At 40.4% G+C, this 25832-nt stretch overlaps 1 protein-coding gene across 1 annotated transcript in view; it reads left to right on the top strand.

Annotated features, from left to right (window-relative positions):
• The window catches only part of MYH9 (myosin heavy chain 9), a 73902-nt gene that overhangs the window by 16921 nt on the left and 31149 nt on the right, over nucleotides 1–25832 (top strand). The window contains exons 2-8 of the mRNA XM_057420492.1: nucleotides 303–655; nucleotides 6847–7003; nucleotides 17792–17819; nucleotides 18608–18701; nucleotides 23826–23918; nucleotides 24592–24655; nucleotides 25195–25293. Of these exons, the coding sequence (XP_057276475.1) occupies nucleotides 323–655; nucleotides 6847–7003; nucleotides 17792–17819; nucleotides 18608–18701; nucleotides 23826–23918; nucleotides 24592–24655; nucleotides 25195–25293 (868 nt within the window). The 5' untranslated portion in view covers nucleotides 303–322. The remainder of the gene's footprint in view (nucleotides 1–302; nucleotides 656–6846; nucleotides 7004–17791; nucleotides 17820–18607; nucleotides 18702–23825; nucleotides 23919–24591; nucleotides 24656–25194; nucleotides 25294–25832) is intronic.

Here is a 25832-nt window from a genome sequence, read left to right on the forward strand (position 1 = left end):
CTTTCAAATGCTTAAGGGTCAATGTTTTGCTGGAGTTTTTTAGCTACTTGCTAGTATATGGTGTGGTTTTTTGGTTTTTTGTTTTTTTTTTTTTTTGCGTCCACTTGGCAAGCAAAACCTTGACCTTATTGGAAGTCTGACAACTTACCAGTGCTTCCGGAAATGAAACTAAAGGAGGGGGAGGCATGTTCTGATGACCGGGGACTTGGAGTACTTAGCGTGTGCCTGTCTGCCTCTAGGAATTTGCAAGGCAACTTGAGGCTTTAAAAATATATACATTTTGTTTCCTTCTCTTTTCACAGGTCCCCAATTCTAAAACACAATGTCGCAACGAGATGCAGATAAGTACCTTTATGTGGACAAAAATATTATTAATAACCCTCTGACTCAGGCTGACTGGGCAGCTAAGAAACTGGTATGGGTTCCCTCCGAGAAGAATGGGTTTGAGGCAGCCAGCCTGAAGGAAGAAGTAGGAGATGAGGCCGTGGTGGAACTGGCAGAGAATGGGAAGAGAGTGAAAGTAAATAAGGATGACATCCAGAAGATGAACCCTCCCAAATTCTCTAAAGTGGAAGATATGGCAGAGCTGACATGCCTGAATGAGGCTTCTGTTCTTCACAACTTAAAGGAGAGATACTACTCAGGACTGATCTATGTAAGTCTTGTCTGTTGGGGGTAAGAGTTTTTGATTACGTAGTATGTGAACTTAATGTAATTACTTTGCTTCTAAAAATGTGTATGTTAACCTTTCATTGCCCCTATACACAAGTTTCATGTGACTTAGCTTCTTCCTTCTGCTTAAGATTTTTTCACTAAACTATGCCAATCCCTCTCTAGTTGAAGCTTTCAAAGAATGCTGTCGTAAATCTGTCTTTAACATTTTAATGTCTTCGTTTACAGGATGTTTTGAATGCCATTTAACTTTCTTTAAGCAAGACATGAGAGCAGTTGGAAAGTAGTAAAGAGTCTATTCTGAACTGAACCAAGTAATAATAAAAATGCAGTCCTAATATACCTAACATCTGAATTGCGTTTTCCCATGTCTGGAGCTTCAGAGGGAAAGAATGCTGATGCCAAGCTTTTTGTGTTATAAAAATTCAGGATCTCAGAGTGTCCTGCTATAGAAGGCACCTGTGGGCCTGAATGTGTTTACAGATAAGAAATATTTCCTTTTCTTTGCACCCCAAAATGGACAAGAGCAGAGACTCCTGCTTCTTTTTGCTGTGGAAATGACAAAGATACCATTTATGGAACCAGTGGGCATACCCAAACGAAGCATGCAGCAACTACTTCACTGAATACCAAAAGCAATAAAGAGGGAAAAGTGGGGAAGGAGATTTTGGAACCTCAGTCTGGTCCTTCAGTTCCCTTCTGAAGTTCTCTTTTCCTCTTCATGTGGCCTCTGTTTAGCCAGCAGATGTTGGTCATGACAGCATCTACTTTAGTAATATTCTGCAGGCATAGAAAGAATGATTAATGTAAAATTTGGGTGCAGTGACTGGTTAAAACAGGAACTAGTGTGTTGTGGTATGTTTATTTTCAGACTAGCTTCCAACAGTGTTAAAATGTGACTGCCTGAGATGGAATCCTGAGGGATGCCAAAACAGTGGATGTTCATATTTTTAGGCATTATGAAATATTCTTCACAGTAGATTAAAAGATCTATTAAAACAAAATATATTAAAGAATAAATTTCATATGTAGATGTCCTTGAAGATGTCTGTCTAGATTTCCCTCCCTCTTTCTTGTGCTGCTAAAACCCAAAAGCTGCCCCTCTTGTCATATGGAGAAGACAGCATGAGTAAGAACTCTCTGCAACATCTATATGTATGTTTTGGGGGTTTTTTTGAATGCCTGCTACTTCATCATACCTGTAATGATGCAGTGTTTTGTGTAGTCATCTTATGTGGCAAACTGTAGATGATCTCTTCTGCCCTAAGAGGGACTGGTGGTATCTAAGACACCACATGGCAGCAGTTCACCCTTGTTATCCATCTTGGGTAGAAGCCTTTGTGAACTGTTGCCTTCTAAGCTAAGGAGCATGAACACAAGCTAGAAACTTTCACTCTGCTAGTGCTGTGACCACTGCTCTTCTGGAGTGGCATTGAGGGCATAGACTCACAAAATGGTTTGGGTTGGAAAGTACCTTAAGATCATCTAGTTCCAACCCCCTACCATGGGCAGGGATGCCTCACCACTGACCATGTCGCCCAAGGCTCTGCCCAGCCTGGCCTTGAACACTGCCAGGGATGGAGCATTTACCACTTCTCTGGGCAACCTGTTCCAGTGCCTCACTACCCTCACAGTAAAGAACGTCTTCCTTATATCTAACCTGAACTTTCCCTGGTTTAGTTTGAGCCCATTACCCTTATCCTGTTGCTACAGTCACTGATGAGGAGTCCCTCTTTGGCATCCTTGTAGGCTCTCTTCAGATACTGGAAGGCTGCTATGAGGTCTCCACACAGCCTTCTCTTCTCCAGCCTGAACAGCTCCAGCTTTCTCAGCCTGTCTTCATATGGGAGCTGCTCAAGCCCCGTTATCAGCCTTGTGGACCTCCTCTGGACTTGCTCCAACAGCTTCATGTCCTTATGTTGGGGACATCAGAACGGCACACAGTACTCCAGGTGGGGTCTCACAAGAACAGAGTAGAGGGGCAGGATTGCCTCCTAAATCGCCTCTATTATGAAGAACTGTTAAAGAAATTATCAGAGAACATCTGAAGGGTGCAAAGCTGGTAAAAAGTAAAAACAGTCTGATTCCTACCGAGTGATGTCAAAATTTGGAGAGCTGATGTGGTTGGAGGTTGATGCAAGAAGTTATTCTTTGTAATCAATAATTCCTTTGACTATTGGTCAAAATATGTTCTTGGAGAAGAATGTTGGTAGTGAGATGAAATAGGATGTGCAAGATCATGTGTAACACTTTTAGAACAGGAAGCTGCTGTGTTATGTAATAAGTTGTTGAAAATAATTCAGCATCTCAAAGTCTGTTGCACACTATGCAATGGGCTGTTTCACATATCTTGCAAGATATCCTCTGAAATTTCAGACATAGTCTGTGACTGTAATAAATTGAGTTCTTCTAATTGGATTGTAAGAAGTATTAAAATATCTCCACACCCTTCACCAAAGTAATCCTAGCATAGTAATTCTGTATTATAGAATCTTAAGTCTTGCCAAAACTGTATTTCTGTGCACTTGTGAAATGGACTGATCTCACCTGTCAGCAGTTCTCAGCAAGTCAGGAGATTAATGTGGAGGCTTAAAATACTTTCATTGGAATGGCTGTTGGTTGATCATTAATCCCCTTGAAGAAAGAGAATACACGCAATGTATCTCTAGCATAAATGTCTCTGGAAAGATCATAAGTGTTATTTAGTTCTGCTCTTGTCCTTTCTGTCTTCTTTGCCAGCAGGGATGTGTGGTTTTGTGTGGGTTTTTTTTTTTGGGGGGTGTGTGTGTGTGTGTGTGTTTCTTTTTAACTTTTTCTGTCTACTCATCCTATAAAAAGAAGGGTGAAATCTTAAGGCTGGTGCACACAAATTTTGAGCAGGAAGTTTGTCAAACATTTCAAGAACTAAAAGCCTGAGTCCAACACCAATTTGCTGTTTCTGTGTGCTGATTAGCTCTGCACTGAAGTGACTTTTGCTAATAGACTGGCTTTCATATTAACCCTTTCTGTTATGAATGCTTTATCAAGATCATTTTCAGCTTCTGTGTTGCTTACCTGAACTGCCTTACATGTTCCAGTTACTTCACTAAAGTTAACAGTTGCTGGAAAATAAACTATCTGAGGCTGTTAGCTTTGTGTCATGCTGTAGATGGTCCTTTGAGCTATTCAGAGCTAGGTTAGCAGTTAGAAAAATTAAACTAGTTCCAGTTTGGCCCATGTCACTTGAAATACCTAACAAAAGGTAATGCTAGAATTCTATTTTGAGATAGTAATGTCTGAAACAAAGTACAGATTTTTCAAGCCAACAATGCTTGTAATAGAATAGCCTTTCAGTTGGAGCCTTGGGTTCAGTTCAGGGATTTATGCATATAAGTCTTTACTTGTTCTTTAATAAGATGAAGATGACTCTTGTCTTCTCTTTGTAGGGCTGGCAGCTTCTGCTCAATTCAACTTGCTTCCTATATAAAACTATCTGTGCTTGAACAGCAGTCATGGTGTGGTGTTCTCACTCAGTTGCCTATCCCAGCCATGATTAGTTGCCTCTCTTTATTAGACAAAAATATCACCTCACGCATCTGTCTGAGATCATTATACTGCAGGAAACTTCCTGTAGGTATTTCTCCTGGCAACCAGAATGCTGGAAGAAAGGTGATGGCTTATTCCTTCATACCTGCTTCCTGGCTTCATTACTCTAATTGAAATTAATGTTTTCTGTTTTGTAAACTGCTGCTCTCATCTGTAAGACTGCTTCAGTTCAGCTTCAGACCTTTATTTTTGCTTGAAAAGCAACAGTTCTAATATGTCAGCAAACAGAGCCATAAAAAGTCACACAAATGCAGACAAGAAAACTTTACATTCCCTTTGGAATATTACCACAGTACTTGCTACCACTTTTCTTTTGCTTTCGCTTCTAATTCCCCAAAAGCAGCAAACAGGCCCTCAGCCTTATTAGCCTCTTGAAAGGAGAGGTAGGCTCAATCTGTGCCATGAGTTACAGTTTTGTTGGGGCCAGGGGGAAGTGGGACTGTATAGGGCATCTTCTTCCGATTATGATGTGCCTGTTGCTACTGCCATAGGATTTGAGTCATGATGGCTGCTAATGCAGACAGCTGAAACTGACAACCTGGAAGGTTTTTGCTTACTTGTTTTCCAGAGGTCTGATAAAATTGTAGCTTCTCTTCTAGGAGTTCAGTTGACTCCAATGTCAGTTATTCCCATGGCAGTGTAAGGAAAAATGTGTACTGCATGTACTGTGAACATGCTACTCTTGAGTTGACCCCTTCCTACGTCTTGGTCCTATTCTGTCATCCACTAGTGTAGTCAAAGATCAGGAAAGCATGACCCAGACTTTTCAGCAGTTACTCTGTGCTGTACAAGTGCTGTTTGACATGATGGAGAACTAAGGCTGAGGCAAAAGGAACTAGCCAAGTTGGTTTCTGCAAACTCCTGAAACTGTTCCTTTCAAGCACTACCTCAGACCTAACCTCACTAGAACATCTCACTGAAGCTTAGCTTCCTGGAGCTCTTGACGTCCTGTGCTAAAAGGTTTTTAGCCAACTTGCATAATTTCATGGTTTCCCACTTTGGAAAGAGATGTAGTATTTTCAGATATTCCTCAAATACTTAGCAGGTAGGTCTGGAAACATACCCTGATAGCTTATACTGGTGTGTGGAAAAGGAAACTTAAATATCTATAAAAATTTTCCTTTCTGGGAGACATAGGGTGAAAGCTGTATCTGAACCTCTTGCATGCAGGAGTGGGCCAATTATGTGATGTTAAGCCAGCATGTAGAAAATTTGGATATAAGACAATAAACTGTGTAGTAGATGCTATTTTCACCCTTCTGATTGCTGTGATCTAATCCTTACCTTTATCTAGATAAGGAGGCTAAATCTGATTAAGTATTCTGTGCTTGCTGTGGACAACTCTTTACCACTCTAAAGCACTCTTCATTGATCAAACAGTAGAAGAGGTGGTAGCAATAGAAAAGTGCCAAATATATTGTCTTCTGGTAGCACAAGTTGCTGTAGAAAGCTGTTCCTCTCCAGAGGTTTCAAACAGCTGCCTCTAAAATTGTCAGGGAACTCTAGAGTAGCTGTAAACCCCAGGAGCAAGGCTTTGAATGCTATTCTTAGAATATCAAGGAAATATCTAAGAAGCTTCTGCTCCTCCTATTCCCTTTGCAAGTAAAATGTTTGTTAGGGTGGTTTTTGGTGGTGTTTTTTGTTTTGTTTTGTTTGGTGGGTTTTTTTTGTTTGTTGGGGTTTTTTTTTTTAGATATTTGTATCTTAAAGGGTTCAGTTTGTTGTTGTTTTTTTTTTTCTTTTAAGAAGCTTAATATTTTAAACTAGAAGCATTTTGACAGTTATCTTCCATCAGAACTGTTGAATTTAAGCCAGCAGAAACCAATTGAGAAATTAACATTGGCAAATGTCATTGACTCTTTGAGCATGGAATACTTTAGAATTATTTTCTGTATTTACTAGTTCAGAGCTATACTATATTAATGACCTGACCATTTTGAATCTAGTTCTAGTAATATTCTTTCCCTTATAAATCATGAAAGTTTTTAGGCTGGAAAGGTCTCTGGGAAGCTACCTAATCTAACATCCTGTTCAGAGCAGTGTCAACACTGAATTTAGCCTAGTCCAGTTTTTCAAGTTGTCTTTAAAACATCTAACGAGTACAGTGGTCTTATTTTTCTTTTAGTAACTATTTTGGCTTAAAGTTTTATTATGTTGTAATTGATCTATTACTTAACAAATCCATAGCAAATATAAGGCAGAACATAATAAAATGCATGTTTCTTTGAGCTGAGCACCTACCTTATATTCAAGTCAAGTATCCAATTACATTGTATAAGAACTTTGGAAGGAAGAAAAAGCCAACCCTAGAGGACTTTGTTAGCCAGGGAGCAGGCTAGTTTGATGATAATCAGTATGACTAATGTATCAGATGATGCCCTCTGCGTACTTGGAAAGGTTGCATACTAGCTAAGTTGACATGACTTTAACTGTTGCTCAGATTCTAATATTGCTTAGTGGTGTCAGTGGAAGAAGCACTTAAAAAAGGACCTGTTTATTTGTTTTTTCCAAGTAATATACTGCTAAAATGTGCAAGTATACAACGTTTTTAATTCCTGTTTTTATTTGTTGGGGTGGTTTTTTTTCCAGACCTACTCAGGCCTGTTCTGTGTGGTAATCAATCCTTACAAGAACCTGCCCATATACTCAGAAGAAATAGTGGAGATGTACAAAGGCAAAAAGAGACATGAGATGCCGCCTCATATCTATGCCATCACAGACACAGCCTACAGGAGTATGATGCAAGGTGAGTGCTGACTGAGATAACGATTCTTTTTGAAATCACAAATCAAGGTTGCAGTCAAAACACCGTAGGAGAACAACTCGCTGCTATCAGAAGGCATTGTTGCCTCCTCTGCCCTTGCTTACAGACACCTGACACCTAGTTGGTGCCAGCTTTGTATTGAGGTGAATAGCTTTCTCCTGCTCTATTGGATTGAAGAACCTTACAAAGAGTCTGGCAAGAGCTAAACTTGACATAAAGAACAGGCAAACTGAGGTAGTGAACTCTCCGTTTCAGTGATGAGCCTGTGGAATGATAGCTGTATGTGGGCAAATATTGTATTAGTTGATACAGGCTTTTAACAGAAGTATTTAAAATCCAGTCATACAGTCTGGTTGGGTGAAACAAGTTTATTGAAGTGTGATGGTCACTGGTAGTTTTACTCATCAGGAGTTGTTTATTTACATTTTTATTCTGCTAAGAATAAAACTTATTATCAGGAAATACTAGATACATCTGTTGGCTTTTCACAGAATAAATGAAAGCAAGCTGCTTGACCTATTCCCCTCCCTGTGTCTACAAATGAGAATTAAAGAACCATAAAGAACCTGCTGCTTGTTTGTCACTTGAGGACTTTTAAATACGGAGCTCTGAATGTCTTGTGCATCTCTATCTCCCCTCTCTGAGAGGAGGTCTTTCTTACACAGAGCCAGTGCTTGTGTTGGGGATACTTGTGGAGTGTTCAGGTGTGGAGGTATTTTGGGCTTTTCTTCCTATTTGTAGCTGGGCTATATGAAGAGGTGTGCTTTGTAAGGTTTGAAGGTTATAATGGAAGCTTTGATTTGGCATGGCTTCTATTAATTTGATGACTCCTCTATTTTATGATGACTAGCAATGACTAAGGTGTTCGCCTCTCTCGGGTCTTGTTCAAAAAAGTGAGACTAGTGACAAAGGCCAGATATAATAAAATCATGCTTTAAAATGATAATTATAATCAGTTTTAGATTTCTGCTTTTCCCCTGCCCTCACTACCACTTGCTCCTCCAAGCATAACTATGGGTGACAATAAAAATATGGTTGCCCAGACTGGAAAGGGTGCAAGAAAAACTCCTTCCATCTACCTGTGCTTGTGGTTTTAAATGAATTTTAGGTGTGAAGAATGCTGAAGAAGTCTGCTGAAGCATGGTGCCATGCAGAGCAGAACACATGGGAGCATTAACATTGATGGATAGATTAAGCTATGTTTCTAAAAGCTTTGGGTGGGGAAGGGTGAGCCATACAGACATGCTGCAGGGAACTGATGGCGAGGTACTGATGGCAATTTGTTGAAGATGTGGCAACTCTTTAAGAAATACAGCTATACTACTGATGTGTTACTGTGAAAGGAATGCTGTATCCAGAGGAAGAAACTTCTGAACCTGGACTTCATTTATATAAGACATCACTTCCCTCAGACAAAGGCTGGATCTGCCATGAAGGACAAGGACAGATGTGCTGCCAATACTATATGTGGCAGTGTAGTTATCCATAAACCTCTTATCACTGTTTCACTTCATTTGTGTTTTTTTTTTTTTTTTTTCCTCTCCCTTGTCCACTCCTTGTCAACTCAATTACCAACATGTATTTTCTTAAACAAGCTATTGACTTAACCGTACCAGAGTTACTGTTCTCTAATGTCTTGGTTTAACGCCAGCTGGCAATTGAGTACCACACAGCTCTCTTCTCACATCCCTGCCCCTGGTGGGATGGGGAGGAGAATTTGGGGGGGAGGGGGGGTGGGGGAAGGCAAAACCTGTGGGTTGAGATAAGAACAGCTTAATACTTGAAATAAACTAGAATAGTAATAATTGCAATGAGAAGGGAGACAACAAAAAGGGGGAGAGAAATAAACCCAAGAAAGACAATGCACAGTGCAATTGCTCACCACCAGCTGACCAATGTGCAACCTGTCACTGAGCAGTGATCGGTACCTCTTGGCCACCTCCCCCCAGTTTATACACTCGGTATGATGTGCTGTGGTAGGGAATATCCCTTTGGCTAGTTCAGTTCAGCTATCCTGATTATGCTGCTTCCTGGACTCCCATTCTTCATTAGCACAGCATGGGAAACTGAAAAGTCCTGGACTTAGAATAAGCACTACTTAGTAACAACTAAAACATTGGTGTGTTAACCAGCGTTGTTCTCAGACTATATTCAAAAAACCCGAACACGGTACCAGCTACCTGGAAGAAAATTAGCTACCCCAGCCAAAACCAGGACACCTAAAAGTCTTTTCTACATAGAGTCAGAAACAGTTTCTTTATCATTATTGTAAAGGGATTGAAGTCCTTGTCTGTCTATAGACAACAGTTAAACCATTTGGAACTGCACATGCATGCATCTTGTCCTTCATCCCTGCCAGATATGTTGGTGTGTGGCAGTGGATATCCAGACAGCTGCAATTCTGCAACAAAGGACAGGTTACTTTCCCTGGTCTGACAGTGGTTCAGAGCTAGTGATTAATCTACATGGGTACTTTATTTCCTTTTGAAAAGAGAAGGAGTCTCCACTGGACCACTGCTTGAATGATGTCTAAAACTTGGAAATTCCAGACTTGAATCACAAAGCTAAAGAATGGCAGCCCTGCTTCTGTTTTCCTAGCATGGGAGAATTGCTGTGAGCTCTGCTGAAGTGTTTTCCTTTCCCAGAACAATTCTAGCTATGCAGTATTCTCAGTAGTATTGACAATCTAGAGGTTTATCCCAGCTCTTCTTTGCCTGGTTTGAGATCGTCACTTGACTTTTTTTCTGAATGCCTATTGGATGAGAGTATCATTCCCAATCAACTTTTGAACTAGCTTGCTTTGACCTCTGCTAGGTTTGGAAAGATTTGTGTGTGTGCGTGTCACTTCACATGTGCATATGTGTGCTAGCAAGAACCCTAGAGATCGTTTTAGGGTTATTTGCTGCCTTATTTCCTTATTGCAAAAGGTAACAAGTAGCATTGACGTCTGCTACTGGGAATGCAGAGAAGGTATGTTGTGTCAGTGCCTCTGGTCCTGGCTAGCCTCTAGGGCAATGAAAAGCAGCATTCCTATTCCACTTTCTCAGTTTTGCTTAGCAGTGAGGGAGGCTTGGTGCAGCAGCCAGTGGTATGGCAGGAATCTGTACAGAGAATAGAAGATGAAAGGATCTGGTGCTCTGCATGAGCTGGAGGCATTTAGGATTAGGCTGTCTTCCCCAGGTTACTTTCAGAGCCCTGAAGGCTGGGAATCCTTTGTGGTCTGGAGAAGGATATCAAGCTGTCGACTGACTTCTGTCAGCATGGGGTATAGTTATCTCTTAAGCTGACATGACAGAGTGGAAAAGCCTTGCGTGTCAATCGATTTGGACTCTGATTATCTTTTTTTCAGTCAATTTATGTTATTTTAATAAGCAGGCCTTTCAAAGGGACATTTATCAGGAAAGGAGTTGGGAAGGGAGAGGAAGATGAGAGCTTTATTCCAACCTCTGTTAATTTAGAAACTATTTAACTGTTTTCAGGCATCTATGCTGATGCACTAGGGGTGAGCTTGGTCCTCTTTTAGTGTCTACCCTGGTTACTCCATTTACAAAACTGTTATGTGGCTTTGTATATTCCAAGAGGTTACATCGCTTTTTGTTAAATTTTCCTAGAAGTACTTCCTCGAAGCAATAACATGATGGAGAACATATTCAAAGTGATTATTTTTTTATCTTTTTTTTTTTTCCCTCCTTTGACCCAACACATTAGAACTCAGAATTGAGATAAAAACGTTATTTTGCTGCATGGTACTTGGAATAACTTCATGTACTTCAAGATGAGAACTCTGAAAAAAGGTGTGGCATTTTTGTTTTCAGAGAAAACAACCATTTGTCTTAATGTCTCTGTTCCTTGGGTAACCTGGACACCAGAAGCCTCAGGTCTGAGTGCTTTCAGAAGAATTACTCTTCTGGTGCTGATGGAGCACAGTGCCTGCCAGTGGAGCGGTGTCAAATTATTATTCTAATGCAGCAGGTGTACACTGAAGGGGTACATTTTTTACCTCAGTTCATAGTCTCCAGGGAATCTGTGTAGAAAAATATATTTAAAGCTGTTAAATAACACCTTTTCTATTTGGATCACATATAGGATGTTTTCTAGGTCAAATTCTGATAGAACCTAGAAATTTCGTTGGTGTCTGGAGCATGATGGCTGGTTTAATGTTATTGTCTGAAACTTCTGGAATATGGTTATTTTCCAAAACTCAACCTGCTCCACTAAGAGACAGGTAGGAGAGGGAATAGATAGCATGTTCATAATGAATGTACTCCATCTCATTTCTTATCTAGTTTCTCTACCTATTAGTGAAGGGCTCCTAACGGTAAGTCTAGAAATCATTGTGCAGTAATTAAACCCTCCTTGACCTTCATGGATTAGTTTGCGAAGGAGCCTATGAAGCTTGCTTGTTGGTCGTATGCACTTGGGACTTAGACAATCTCTAGGTTTGGTGTTTAAAGGAAAAAACCAACTCTGAAGGATAGTAACTTTATGATTTTGATTGACCTTGTTACATTAAGAGAGGAACTGGTGTTTGCTGTTTAAGACAAATCACTTGCTTTGTTGATCTTCACATGCACCTCAGGCCCATTCATTATTTTCACAAGAAGCAGTCCTGTACATCGGCTTCTATAACATATAACCTTGAAGTATTTAATTTGTAACTGCTGGATGTTTATGTATTTCATAAGTTTCCAAACCAGTAGAACACTTCTGTTTTAACTTGCTTGGTCAAGTAGTCTTTCTCTTGTTGCTTAGTATTGGTCTGCTACACTGCCCTGTATATAGCGCTGTCCCAAAGTGCATCTTTGTTTTCTGCACAACATTCTCTGTTTACTGATTCAAGGATACTTGACTGACAGAGCTGCTCAGATTATGTAGAGGCACAGATGTCTCTTTCAACTTGCATGTAAAGGTCAAGTTCTGTTTCCACTGAACCCAAAAGAATATAGCCTGTGGTTTCACTAGTTTCTAAGATTCATCCAGATTTCTGATGCAAAAGGCAGTGTTAAGTTGGGATACTAATTATGAAGGGTTTTGATGGCGTTTGCATACAAATGTAAGAAAAGATGTAGGTAGCTTCATGTTTTCTTAAGAAATGTCTTACATGCTTTGAATTACTTCAGATTTCTAATTGCAGCTCTCAAAATCTGTGTCTCAAAATGTGGTTTTCAGTAGAACAAGGAGCTAAAAAAGTCCATTGCCCACTTGTTTTTTAGTAGCTACCACACCCTTTTTGCTTCATTCCTGTAAACCAGAGCAGGAGCAATCTGGCAGTCCCTTTTGTAATGGTTCAGCCCTTGCTGTCAGTCTCCCTGCAGTTCGCTGTTTCAGTATCATGAGCTGCCTGAGCTTTTGCAGGCTGTATACCACTTTTTTTTCCTGTCAGAACTTCATAAACATTTGTGTAACTTAAAATTACAGCCTAACTTGTTTTCCTGTTTTGCTCTCTCCAGATTCAGTTAAGGAATGTTAGAGAAAGGGGTATGGGCTCTAGTCCAAAAATGGCTTGGGGAAATAAATATTTTCATTTGACCCAGTAGGACATACTTCATTTTTTGGAATGAGATTTACTTTTCTTCTTGTGACTGTCCTCAAACTTCAGATAATCCTGGCACTGCAGTGTTCCTAACTCAAGTGTTGGGGTTTTTGTTGTTGTTGTTGTTGTTGTTGTTTGGCTGGGGTGCTTTTTTGTGTGGTTTTTGGTTGGTTGGTTTTACCTTGAAGTTCTGTTATTGAGAGCTATCTTGGATGTGCTATGTTTGTCCTTCATTTGATTCCTTTCTCTCTTTTTTGTATTTGATGACAGGTTATTAACATTTGGAAATTTCTCTATAATGTATTCTTTAAATGGTAATGCAAAACCAGGCTCTTTGGCTCTGTTCTGGTGCTCCCCAGGAGTGGTTTTGATCCTACTCACACCAGCATGTAGGTTAAAGCACCACAGTGAACATACTTGATTAGATTCCGTGCCAGTGCGGTTGTTCCAAATAGTGCAAGTGTCAAGTGCCTGGGGTTCCTCCTGTGTTAGAGCCCTGAGGGAAGGACGTGGGTTGTAAGATGATGTTGAGGTCGGAAGAGAAGCTTGAGGAGGGACTGAGGAACCAAAACTACTGCATGGCTGAAGCACTTACATGCATTTAAGACTAATGCTTGCTTTAGGTCATCTCTAACTTGTTGAGGCAGCCAGTTGCCTAAGTTGGGGTAGAAGCATACACTGCGGTGCTGGGGGAGCAGTGCAGTAACGGAAACCTGGAGGGCCAGGCTGCTTGGTTCTGCCAGACACTGGTGGTTAGGAGGTGGGTGGTACCAGCCAGCTATGGTTAAGCTTTGAGCCTAAATGAGTCAGCTATAGGCAGGGGACTGCGAGCCAAGCCTTTGCCTTTCAGCTACACTTCCTCTTAGCTGCAGAGGTGATGTCACCAGTGTGTGAATGCTATAGTACTTCTCCTTTTATGGTGATAAACAGGCTTGAAACTGGAGTCACTCATGCAGAGGAAGTGGGTGATAAAGGCCTGCTTGGATGTTCTGTGACCAAGATGTGGAGCTCGAATCGAACATTCTTCTAGCTTCCCAACCTTTTTCTTTTTCCCTCCCCAAAACATCTAAAAACAAAATTCAGGATTCTGGAGATCTGTTTATTTATCAATTATGCTAATAAATTCAACCACAGCAGTTCAGCATTCATTCAGATTTGTTGTTTTGCAGTAGAATATTTGGCTGAGGACTTCTTATGTACAAGATGTCTCTCTTGTGAAAAGAAAATTTGGTTTAATTACGTTTGCAATGTCCTGGAAGCAGTCTGAAATGCAGTCTTATTTTTGGACTGAAAAAATCAAGAATGAGATATTATGTTTTTTTAATATAGTAAAATTAATCTGTTGATCTTAATATACAATACTGCTGTATAGCTTAAATTTGAAGGATGTTTTACTTCCTGAATTTCTGGATGCTTGAGGCTGCTGCATCTTATGATCGCTTAAATACTGTGGTGATGAGACCTAAAGAAGAGGCTAGATAAAAGGCTTTCCTTGCCAGCTGGTCTGAAATATAGAACTGTTGCTATAATTAACTAATGAGTTGTTATTCTGGATTGTTTTTAATAAGTGACTCTGTTTAGGATTGAAAAGCAGATGTAGATTTCTTTTAATCAGGCGTTTCTTGATGGTGTTATTATAAGCCACTGAGTTTATGGTACCCAGCACATTCTCTTTTGCTGAGTAGGTTGCTTGCACAACTGACAATGGAGTAAAGGCAAGTGCTGACTGAAGTAGTGCAGTTACGCCCATGCAGAATGATCCTTAAAAAACAAAAAAAAGAGGCGTGGAGGTGGCCTTTTGTCTGGACAACTGAATTCTGATTCGTGATGGCACCAGTCAGTGTTGTATGGAGAGGAATATTGGCATTTAAAGCAATTCTTAACTGGAAGTGTATCTAAGAGTTACGCTTTTGTATGCGTTAGCTCTTTGCCCCTTTGGTCGGCTCCAGTTTCCTGTTGCTCAACACATTATTGGAGTTGTCTGTCTGTACACAATTAGAAGAATTCCAGCTATCCCAATGACTGCTGCTTTGCAGTCCTGGGAAAGAATTTCCCCCGGATTGCAAACAGGAATGTTGCCTTTTATGGCTCTGTCTGCACGCTGCCGGTGACTTGCCCGCACTCGCAGGTACGTTCCTGCTGGCTTAAAGCAGAGGTGACTAACGCAGCTGCAGAGGGCCACCATGAAAGTATGTCGGGGGAGGAAAACTTAGTGCCGAGAGGATTTTGAATGCTGTCTGTGACTTTTCCTGCCTGAGCACTTTTCAACACCTTGCTCTGTGTTTAAGGTGTGGAAAACTCCTGTGTTTGCCCCTTTGGGACTTCCTCAGGTCACTCCAGGGTGCAGTTACTAACTTGCCTTACTGGCATGAGGCTCAAAAAGAGCTGCTCAACCAAATGTGACAAAACTTGTCATAATCAAAAACCCTTTGGTGCCAAAGAGCTTCTTGGTATTATCTGACGTTGATCATCTCTTTTTCTGTTGGGGTTTAACTCTCGGCTTACCAACTTCTTTTTCTTCTGGAATAAGGGTCTTCTGGAAAAGGGTGAATGGGAAGGAATTCAACTGCTTAGGGTTTCATTGCCTGTCTTTGGAGCCCCAGCTCATAATTCAAAAACCAGAGCTGGCTACCAGGAATAAGGAGCACCTTCCTTAGGGTTATCCTTTCTTTTCCCTTTTTAATTTTTCTCTCAGATTGGCTGTTTCAAGAGCCTCTAGTACCTGAATGTGAACATAACCTTTTCTAGGACAAGTGGGCTGCTTTTTTATAGCCAGACTTTCAAAAGTCAGATGTTATTCAGAGGCACAATCTTTTCCTTTTGCATAGCTGCTTTGTGATAGAGAATGGCACCCAGGCAGTCACACTACCGAAGAATATATTACTTCAGGCAATCCATAAATGAGTCATTAGTTATTCCCCTGATCCATCCTCAAAGTGGCCAAGTCACAAAGAGGTCTGGCATGTTCCTGCTGAGCCCTTGACCCACTGGGAACCTTGAATGGATTCAAGGGAGCTGGCTAACATGTACTCTTAGCCTGGCCCTCAGCAAAAGGGGTGCATATCTTAAAGGCAATGAATAAAATTCAGCACTTGAAAAAATAAATATGCAGTGCCAGTAAAGCTGCAGTATCTGCTTCTGAATGCTCAAGAATTTGCTAGGGCAAAACCATTTGAGTGATGATTTTCTTCTGCTTGCTTTCTTCCAGACTTAGGGCTAATCAGCTCTTTCTGAGAACAGTATTAACAGGGATAAAGCAGATTATTTTCTTCTAATTTTTGTGCTCATCTGCATACAGTCAATTGTCCGTAAAGAAGCTTAAGAGCACGAGTTACCTGTCTGGTGTGTGAACCTAATGTTTCCATTATTGGTTTCAGAATGTTAATGTAGTAACATACGTTAACATCATCATTAACGTAAGAGAATGCTAGTGATTATGTTAAGACTGAAACGCTAAATTCACTTTCAGCAGCAGTGTGTAAGAGTATAGGAAGTAGTTTCAGGTACTTGAACTCTATCTGACTATAAAGCCTTCCCTAATTACAGTTCAAAATCAAGTTTTGTGCTTATCTTGCACAAAACAACTTGAATGGTGACTCAGTTATATCGGCTAGTACTCTGGTGGGGAGAGTAGTGAATGTACTTGGAGAAAAGAATAGAAAGAGAACCAGTGCTATGTATGAGGGCAGTCAACATCCATAAACATACTGATGAAGGTTACTGATTGCTGAAATAATATCTTGGAGCAATCCAGTGAATTGGGTGTTTGAGTTGTGCTTTCTCTCAGAGATTAGACTTTGGTCCAGCACAAAATTGGGGCCCTGTGTGGAAAAAGGGAAGAATGAGAATAACTGGATGGAATCCGACTGTTGTGTTACTGAGATTCTCGGACTGGGTGAGCTGATAGTTCTTTGGTCTTGATGTTAAGCAAAAAAATAAAAAACAAACCCCAGACCCACCAAACCAAAAAATAGTATACACACATAAAAACCCCAACCAAACAAAAAACCCCACAAAACCAACAAAAACAAACCCCAACAAAACAACCCCCAAATGGTTAATTTAGAAGCTACTGGGGATTTTGAGTTCAGTGACAGCCTGTCCTGTGAGTGCCCCAGTAGCTCTTGTGGACTGTCTGTTAATGACTTGCTGTGCCCAAGTCTGTTCCATGTGTGAAGAGGTCTTACCGTCAGTGTAATGAGTGTAAGCTTCTGAGGCTATTCTGGTGTAGGAACAGGCGCTCTCCAGTCTGCCAAGTGCTTCCAGGTGGTTTCTGGTGGCATGGAGGAAGAATAGGATGCACACTGTGGGGATAGAGGCGTGGGATGACACAGGGTGGACCAAGGCAGAAGCAGGGGAGTGTGTTCGCACAGAAGCGGTGAAGGAGCAGTGGGGTGAAGGCATGGTAGAATGACTAGTCAGGGCCGTGTATGAGGAATTGGCATCATGGGTGAAAGCTGGAGGGAGATTAAAAATGTGGGAGAAGATAGTGGTGAAGTGGCTGGGTGATGTAAGTTCTGTAACTGGAAAGATCTTATCATCCGCAGCTGGGAATTGAACACAGGGATTAGTATGTCTACTGGTATGTCAACATGAGCAAGAAAAGGTTTCCGCTGTTACCAGTTGCTGTGTTAATACAATAGGGGATGGTGCTACAAACAGATCAGCTGTATAGGACTTGGGCTGCTCCTCAGTATTGTAGTTTTGAAGTCCATTCTGTACAAAATAAGTAACAAAAATTTTTCACTGTTTCCAGTGTTTGTTTGGGGGGTGAAAGCCTCTGTTTGATACAAGGTTTTGGCATGTTGATATTTGTGATGATTGCTGTCCTGCTTCCTCTATTTCCTCTCCTCTGATGATGAATTTTGTTAAGTCAGTATGTGCCCAGTATAATGGGGGGAGGGGACTGAAGAACAAGTACATCAAACAAGATGTGCATCAAACTGTAGCTCTGTGATAAATAAATGTTCAGGGGGAGACTTACGTATTGTTCGTAGAAAAGTTGTAAATGTAAACAGTATTCTTTCTGGATGAAGAAAATTGGCATGGTACCATTATACTTTGATATATGGTGAGAGGTTGGGGTCTGTTGTTGGCGAAGGGGTTACCTGGCCATATTTCTGAAGATACTTGTCAGAGTTTACTAGTTCCTGGTTTTGTCTGTGGTGGTGATTTTATTTTGAGAGAGAAATTTAATTTTACAGTCTTAGTCTGACTACTTTTTAATTTTATTCTAGATCGAGAGGATCAGTCCATCCTTTGCACGTGAGTATTTTCCAGTTGTCAGCTTGACTAGATGTCAAAGTTTGTGGTTTTAAATTCTTGGGTGGAGGACTCTTTTTATTGTAAGTGCTGGGTGTAAGCTTAGTAAATCAGGGAATAATTGAGAGTCAAGGAAGGTCCCACTACAGTTGCTCCAATATATATTTAATAGTGTTTATAGGAAGTGGAGGAAGAAGAGAAGTTTTGAAACAGCCCCATTGCTCAAATTCCTAAAGAAATAGAGCTTTTAAATGGAAAAGACTTGGACAAGTTCTTCAGATTTGATGCAGCTGTTATGTTTAAGTATATACATCCTGATGAGGCTAGTAGAGTAACAGATACTACTGATGCAGCAGTTTCTCTTCTAGACACAGCAAAATTGGTTTGCCCTCAGTTCTGCTTAAGGAATTGGTGTATTTCTTCTTGCAGTCAGAAGGCTTCCTTTTGAAAGATTCGCTTCATTACCTTTCACCACTACCTCTACAACAGCCTTGGAATTATTCCTCGGGCACTTGGCAATCTTTGTATCCAAGTGACTAGGAAACACAGTTCTTTATTGCCTTCCCTCCTCCATGCATTCATATGGAACCTGCACCCAGTGGCAAGCTGGCTGAGGGGTAGCCTGCAGCCCAGCTACACCGCTACTGCTTACCAATACAATTTGTTTTTACTTGGGTTTGAGGGAAGTGCTGCAGTGGCTAGAATAAAGCTCTGTAGCCGTCTTAGGGTTAGAAATATGAGTATGTCTCCCTACGTCTTGTTTGTGAATGAATTGCAGATTTTCTTTACAGAGGTGAATCGGGAGCTGGTAAAACAGAGAACACCAAGAAGGTCATTCAGTATCTGGCTCATGTTGCTTCCTCGCACAAATCTAAAAAAGACCAGGTAAGACCTAGGTTTAATGATGCCTTGTTGCTGTGCCTACTTCGGACAATAGATATATATTGGCTGAATGTGGTAAAAACCATATTGCTCAATAAAAGGCTAGATACTAACATCTACTAAGGGACTGAGGAGGACAGTGAACTATGAAGCAATAAAAGTGTGCCAAAATTGCAAGCCAGGGAACATGGTTCTAAGTCATAACTCCTTTGAGTTCAGTGGAGCTACAGTGGGAATAAACTCATCTGCAATCTCTTGGATTTGAGAGTGAGTGCATGGGCAAAAGACTGTAAATGAAGCATCCCCCATAGTGATCTTCTCACACAGATGTACTGCTTGTAACCAATCTAGGCAGTTTTAAACTGGTCCTTCTGTGGAGTTGTCTCCTTTCTTCTGTACTTTTATGGATTAGGTCTGGCTATTCTAAATATACATATATAGACACACAGTCTCAAAACTGGAGAATACAGTGATAGACTAGTGGACATCAGCTGGAAACTTTGAAATTGTAGGTAGAACATGAAAGGGGTGGAAAACAGCCAGGTGTTAGCACATGAAAGGAGGGTGGTGGTGATGGTGGGAGGACTTAAAAGATGTCTCACTTATATTTTTTTCCCCTCCCTCTCCCCCGATGGACTATTGCCGAATTCGTCAGTTGTATCCTCGTAGGTGAGCTGCACGTTTACTGCACGTTCTGCACCAGGAATGCATTTTCTGTCCCATTGTGTGATTTTTTTGAGCAGCTTTTCACTCCACACCAATATCACTTTCTGCAGCTAAAACAAATCCATAGACAATTCACAATTTTTTTTTTTTTTTTGTGTGTGGTGCACAGTAATTTTTTTGTGAGGATGTTCAATTGGAGACTAAAGTAATATCAAGAATACTTGTGTTCTGTGCTCAATACTAGTTTGCATTTAAATTTTTTCTTGCAGGATTTTCCCAGATAGCACCGTTCCAGAAGTAAACCTCCAAGGCAATAGTACGGGACCAGGCTTTCTTTTCTAGTGTTTGTAGTACTCCTAGAATGATAAATGTAGTTAGGCGTTTGGATTTCTCTTCTCTGCAGTGGGATGTGGCTACAGGTTGCAAAGAAAGGTTGGAGGAAAGGCTGCCCTACAGCCAGGGTGTTCCAGGAGCCTGAGCTTGTTAGCCAGAGCTGAACACTTTGGAAATGTTCACTGATGAGCTGTGTGATGAAAGCCAGATGCCAAGTGTTGTCCACGGTATCCCTACATAAGAGTTTTCCTATAGTAGCTTGATGTGTAGGCATGTCTTATGCATGTAGAGTACATGGATTAGAAGGCATCTCTGCACGCAGGCATGCTATGTGTGAGTGCACATAGCAATAAGTAACTTCTGGAATCCAACCAAAAAAAAAACCTTCGTATGTGCCAAACTCTCAGACATATGAAGACTTTTTCCATGGTCTGTCAGTAGCTGTATTTAGAAACATTCTCCTTTTTTTCTTTTCTTTTTTTAAATGTGGAAAATAGAATCATGGGGTTGAGTTAAGTATTCTTCCACTGCTTATCCTTGAACAAAACTTCAACCACTAAGGCAAGCTGCTTAGGAGAATAGAGCAGTCCTAAGCTGGACTGGTTGGTGATTTGCCCAAGTTTGATATTTATATTTTTTTGTTCCCCTGACTTTTGATTATTCCAAAAAATCCTCCAGCTCCCATTTCCTCCAGTTTTGTGACTAAACAGTAGCCGCTGGCCTTAACACAGAAGATTTAGAACTGGAGTCTTTGAATGTTAATTGGTAATGAGTGCTCTATGCAACAATTCTTTACAAACCTTAAACTTTGAACCAAAGTATGAGGATTTATGAAGATTGAATAAGTTAAATTTTTTGAGGATCTTGGGTATACTGCTCATGCCAGATTTTTTTCCTTAGTAAAATATGGTAGCATCAAACCTTTATGCTGCAAGACTAGGCACAGTGATAGTATAGAAACTAGTGTGCTTTATCTACCAGGAAGGTTTCTTGATTGTCATCTTTTAGAAGCTTTGCATGTAAACCCCTGTTTTTTCAAGTATCAGAGCAAAATCAGATTTGTGAAGTGGATTCTCAACTCTAGCTCTCTTGGTTTGGAGGTAGTGGCAGCTTCCATCGATCCCAGTGCATTAGTGTATTTAGCTAAATAGCTTCTAGCTGCATGGTGTGACTACTAAGCACATTAAGGCTGCTTTTGGGGCCTACTGAATCTAATTGTATAAACACTTCTTTTTCATTTGATGAAGCTTTATTTATGGAAGTTGATTGATGTTTTCCCATGTTTAGTCTCTGCTTCTCTACTGACATAAATCATGTAATATTTTTTTCAAGATGAGAATGTTTGCAGAAAATCAGAAATTCATAGGTAATAGTTACTAATGCTTAATAATTTGTAATGAAGTTTAGGTTACTGATTATCTTTCTTCCCTCCCCATCCAACCAACTCTTCTTGGGATTCAGTTATCCAAGAATCTCTCACAGGACTGCAGAGAAGAATACAAAAGCAAATCCCTGATGTGTAAAATCCAAACCAACAAAATCCCCAAACACCCTCTTTTAGTGTTTTAAACTGTATGCTGTTAAGTTATCTGTGATTTTCTCCATACTTGAAGAGTAAATGGCTGGCAAAACTTCTACCTTGCATAAAAATAATTCCAAAAAGTGTGTGAGATACAAAAAATTCAGAGTACAAGATAGCTGTCAAGGATTTTAGTTGCTTTAAGTTGATGTTGTAACTTCAGAGCTGTAGAAAGAGTGTACTGCAGAGTGTGTACTGCCCAGCCACAGGCTAACAGATTCAGTGGCTGTTATTGCTTCTGTTTTCATGAGGAATATTATACATACTTCAAATGCATGCCAAGTATAAAACAGATTTGTTTCAGGTCAAGGAATAGCAATTACAGGTGTCAGAAAATTGGCAGCAGCTTGATGATAGGAACCTTAGAATTTCTAGAAAGCTTGTGACGGACAGCTCTGTGTTGTACTGGTTTTGCTTTGCAGCATTACCCATTGTATGATAATAATAATAATAATAATGAAGTATTCTTCTTCGTTGAAAGGTGACCATCAAAATTTAAGATAAAAAAAAACAAACAACAAACTCCACCAGAAAAATTTCTTTAAAATTTTGAAGGTATGGAATTGCCTTTTTAAATAAGGATCATATACAGTGAGGGACGGATACACTGCAGTAATCACAGCCTCTTAATGCTGAGAACTTCTCTCTCCACTGTATCGTGGTGCTGAGGCGAGTCATGAGAGCTAACTGATGACCTTTTCATACAGCTTTATATTGCTGTGAGTCTGAGCTGGCATTCTCTATGCATGTTACTACATTGGTGGTTTCAAGAGACCTAATCACCTCTAAAATACAGTTTAGCAACTCCTACTTGACATTAGGTACTAAATCACACAAGTGTCCTCAGTATGGATTTCTATACACTTTAGATCTTTGTGTAGCTAAGCATGACCTTAGTTTTACTTTTAGCTAAATAAAATTGATTTGATGTCAAAGCTTGACTTCTGTTTTGAGGGAAAATAATGCCTTTTCCTTTTTTCTTTTTTTTTTTTTTTTTCATATCTCCCCTCCTTGTTCCATAATTGGGTTGAAATGCTATGTTGCTGGCATCTCCCACTTGCACAGTAACTGATTGTAGTAACAAAGTACTGGGACTTCACTGCAGGATGGGGAGTAGGAATGGGATGAGGGAAGAGGGTTCCAACTTCAGTATATTTGCCAGAATAGGAGGGGAAATGTGACTTCCATGCAGTTTCAAGGACTGAACCCTAATTTCAAGGTTTTCTCCTTACAAAAGTGATATACCCATTCTGTTGTTAGAGAGCAGATATCCCAGTTCAGGTTCCCTTCTCAGAGCTAACCCCTTTGTTACATATACTTGACAGTGAATGAAAGTGTTTGCAGCAGCTGCCCTTGCTGTGTATATGCAGTTCTACAGGAGCTGAGGGTCTTTTTTGGCCTTGCACTTTGCAAGCATTGAAGTGAGGTAATTATGTAAGGAACAGATAAATACTTCTAGTTCTTTGTACAGTTTCTCATGTATCTTCTTTTTTTTTTTTATTGCATGTATTTTTAGAGAGACTGTGTAAGGACTAATCTTTTTTATAATGCACTTTGAGAATGAATGGGAACAATTTTCCTTTATAACTACCCTTAAATAATTTGCCCATAAATTCCAATTCTCATGAATCAAACTTCATTTCCATCTGTTACGCACAGGAAGTCTTGAGTACTTACTGATAACTGCTATAAAGAGAAATGTTAAACTGTCCTTTTGTGTCTGTTGAAGCTTTTTAGGTAATCCTGAAATATATAGAACTCCATGCTTTTAGCACAGAGGGCAAGTAATTTCTAAACTAGCCAGGGTTATATCTAGAGCCTGCAGGGAAATGTGTGTATGCTCCAGTGGTCTGTTATTTGGCAGGGATAGAATTTCTGAATTTTCTTTTCCTACAGCTCCAGCATTTTGTGTTCTTTAAGGGGAGGAGTGTGTGAATATGGCAGCAGAATGCAAGCGATCATGCAGTTTATGGGATACCACTAATTCTGTCTTTGTGTGTCTCCTTACAAAAGAGTTTTTTGATTGTTTGTATTTTGGAAGATGTAGACTCTTAGTGCAAGTCTTTTGGGTTTGTTTAAATATCGAGCGTTTTCAGACTTAACATACTGCTAGCTGAGTTCAGGATTCTCTTGCAGTAGCAAGATAGGATTTTCCTTGCTCTTCAAGCCTAGATGGCAAGACACTTCTGGGATGATGGGCTTGGATGGTACCACTTTATCACTTGGATGTTACAGTGTTTCACTTTGATCCTGGGAAGTCTGTGGGATGTTATTGTGAAGTGGCTTTGAAGGGCTTCATGTTAGCACAAAGTAAGCACTGGAATGCCCTTGTGTTGAGGAAGAAGATAAGGCATATTTGTGAATGCTTCTTTTTTACCAAGATAACTACTCAGTCTTATTTGAAGGTTTAAGGGATCATCTCCTAAGGTTTAATATGGCTTCTCTGCAGCAGATGCCAAGCTAGTGTGAATTGAAACTTCAGTGCTGGTTTGACCCAAGGTAGTGTAGTGAACTGCTACCTACTTTATTAATTTCTGATTTCCCTCTAGGGAGAACTGGAGAGACAGTTGCTCCAGGCTAATCCCATCCTGGAGGCCTTTGGAAATGCCAAGACAGTAAAGAATGACAACTCCTCAAGATTTGTGAGTATTACTATTCTAGTATTCTACACTTTCCAGAGGGAAGACTTGGTTTGCTTTTGGGTGAACTGCTGTCAGGGATAGGACAACTGCCTGTGAGTGATTTCATTCATATTAATCTGGGAAGTGAATTTCATTCATTGAATTATCCAGAATAGACCTTATAAATTTCTGGAATGAAGGAACCAGACCCTGGACCAGGGTCATCTATGCTGATTTTTATTATGAGCTTATTGCAGTCAGTTTTATCCTGGAGAACAAATGCTGGTTCTTATCTTTTTTCTTTTTTGGCTCTGAAGAGCAGTGGGCAGCATCTGAGAGGCAGATGGGTGAGCTAGAGCTGGTACCTAATGAAAACGGTTGAAGCCAAGATTGAGGGAGGTAGAACTGTCTAGATCATATAGCACATGAAACTGAAGGGACCCTGGTTACACTGAAGCATAATGAATTAAAATTGTAGGGTGTCTGAACGTCAGGTATGTCTGAAAGCGTTTGGTGTCTTGTTTGTTAAACTGCTGTTGTGATTGTCAGGCATTGCCTATTGGCTGATCTGAAACCTGCCTGACCAGTTCTGAATTTCTTCTCCTGGGTTAAAAAGAGAAGGTTTACTTTTGCTGTTTTCTGCTGTTACCAGATAGAATGAATACTAATTTTAATATTATTATCTTCCTTGTAGGGCAAATTCATCAGAATCAACTTTGATGTCAACGGTTACATTGTTGGAGCCAATATTGAGACCTGTATCCTTTCTACAACCACTTAAAAGGGGAAGTTAAAGGCTGTAGAGGTGGCAGTAACGGTACCTAGCAATCTCTTCACAGCTGTCTTTCTGTAGTCAGGTCAAGAAAGTTGTTGGAAGCGCTTAAATTTATGCTAGCAAGATTACTGTTATAGTCTCTTGTTTCTTTGTGACCTTTTCCACCATGGTGGAAATATGAATGAATGCATTGTAATCTTAGGAAGCTGAAATGGAAGCATAAACTGTGATAAGATTAATAGCTTTTGATAAGCCATTCTTACTTATGTCCAAGGCAAGAAGGGATGAATAGCCACTGTCTTTCTGGTTGTTAATCAGTTAAGTCTTTTATCATAGCCATTGTTCAGAGGCTGGCAGAACTGAGACCAGAACCTCAGTAGGTTGTTGACTGATAATGACTGCTAAATCAATACCCCTGTTAATTGTTATGAAGAGAACAGCAGGTAGTACAAGGGTTTTCTTCTCCTGCCATAGAACAGGAAGTGATCTGTATATCCTGACATATGCCTTGACTCTCTGAAGATCTGCTGGAGAAGTCACGTGCAATTCGTCAAGCCAAAGAGGAGAGGACCTTCCACATCTTTTACTACCTGCTGTCTGGGGCAGGGGAACATTTGAAGAGTAAGTATAATTTCATTGTGGCTATGGGGTTCCCTCATCACAATGACAAGATCCAAAACTCCTGTAGGCGAGGATCTGTTCCTTCATAGTTTAGTGGCTCTACCTTTTAGGTACTGTCACCCCTCCTCCACTTCTTCCATACACTCATATATACCGCTGCCCTCCCCTTGCACTTCCCAGTTCCTGAAAACTTGCTTCTCTGGTTCCTTCCTGCACTTGTCTCCTTGCCAGCAATGGCTCTACGCCCTTCCTTATCTAAATCACTGTCCCGTGTTTAGTCTCGTCTTGCATGATGTAAACCTTCTAGTGCAGGAATGGTCCTACTCTGATGTGCTCAGCATTTAACTGAATGGAGCAAAGCTGCCAGTACCTAAGCAGCTTTGGAAGTCTAGGATCCTAGCACATCTAGCTTTAGTACCTCAGCCTAGTAATTGGGGTCCATGTTGTTCAAGAGATGCAAATTGATTTGGAGGAAGGATAGGTGAGGATTTTTCTTGTATTTGCTACTGTTTAAGTGCTATGTATAAATTTCCACCTGA

The sequence above is a fragment of the Pezoporus wallicus genome, unplaced genomic scaffold (assembly GCF_028554395.1).
Source record: "Pezoporus wallicus isolate ANWC-B61680 ecotype Strahan unplaced genomic scaffold, APGP_CSIRO_Pwel_v1 contig_2871, whole genome shotgun sequence".
Classification (NCBI taxonomy): Eukaryota; Metazoa; Chordata; class Aves; order Psittaciformes; family Psittacidae; genus Pezoporus; species Pezoporus wallicus.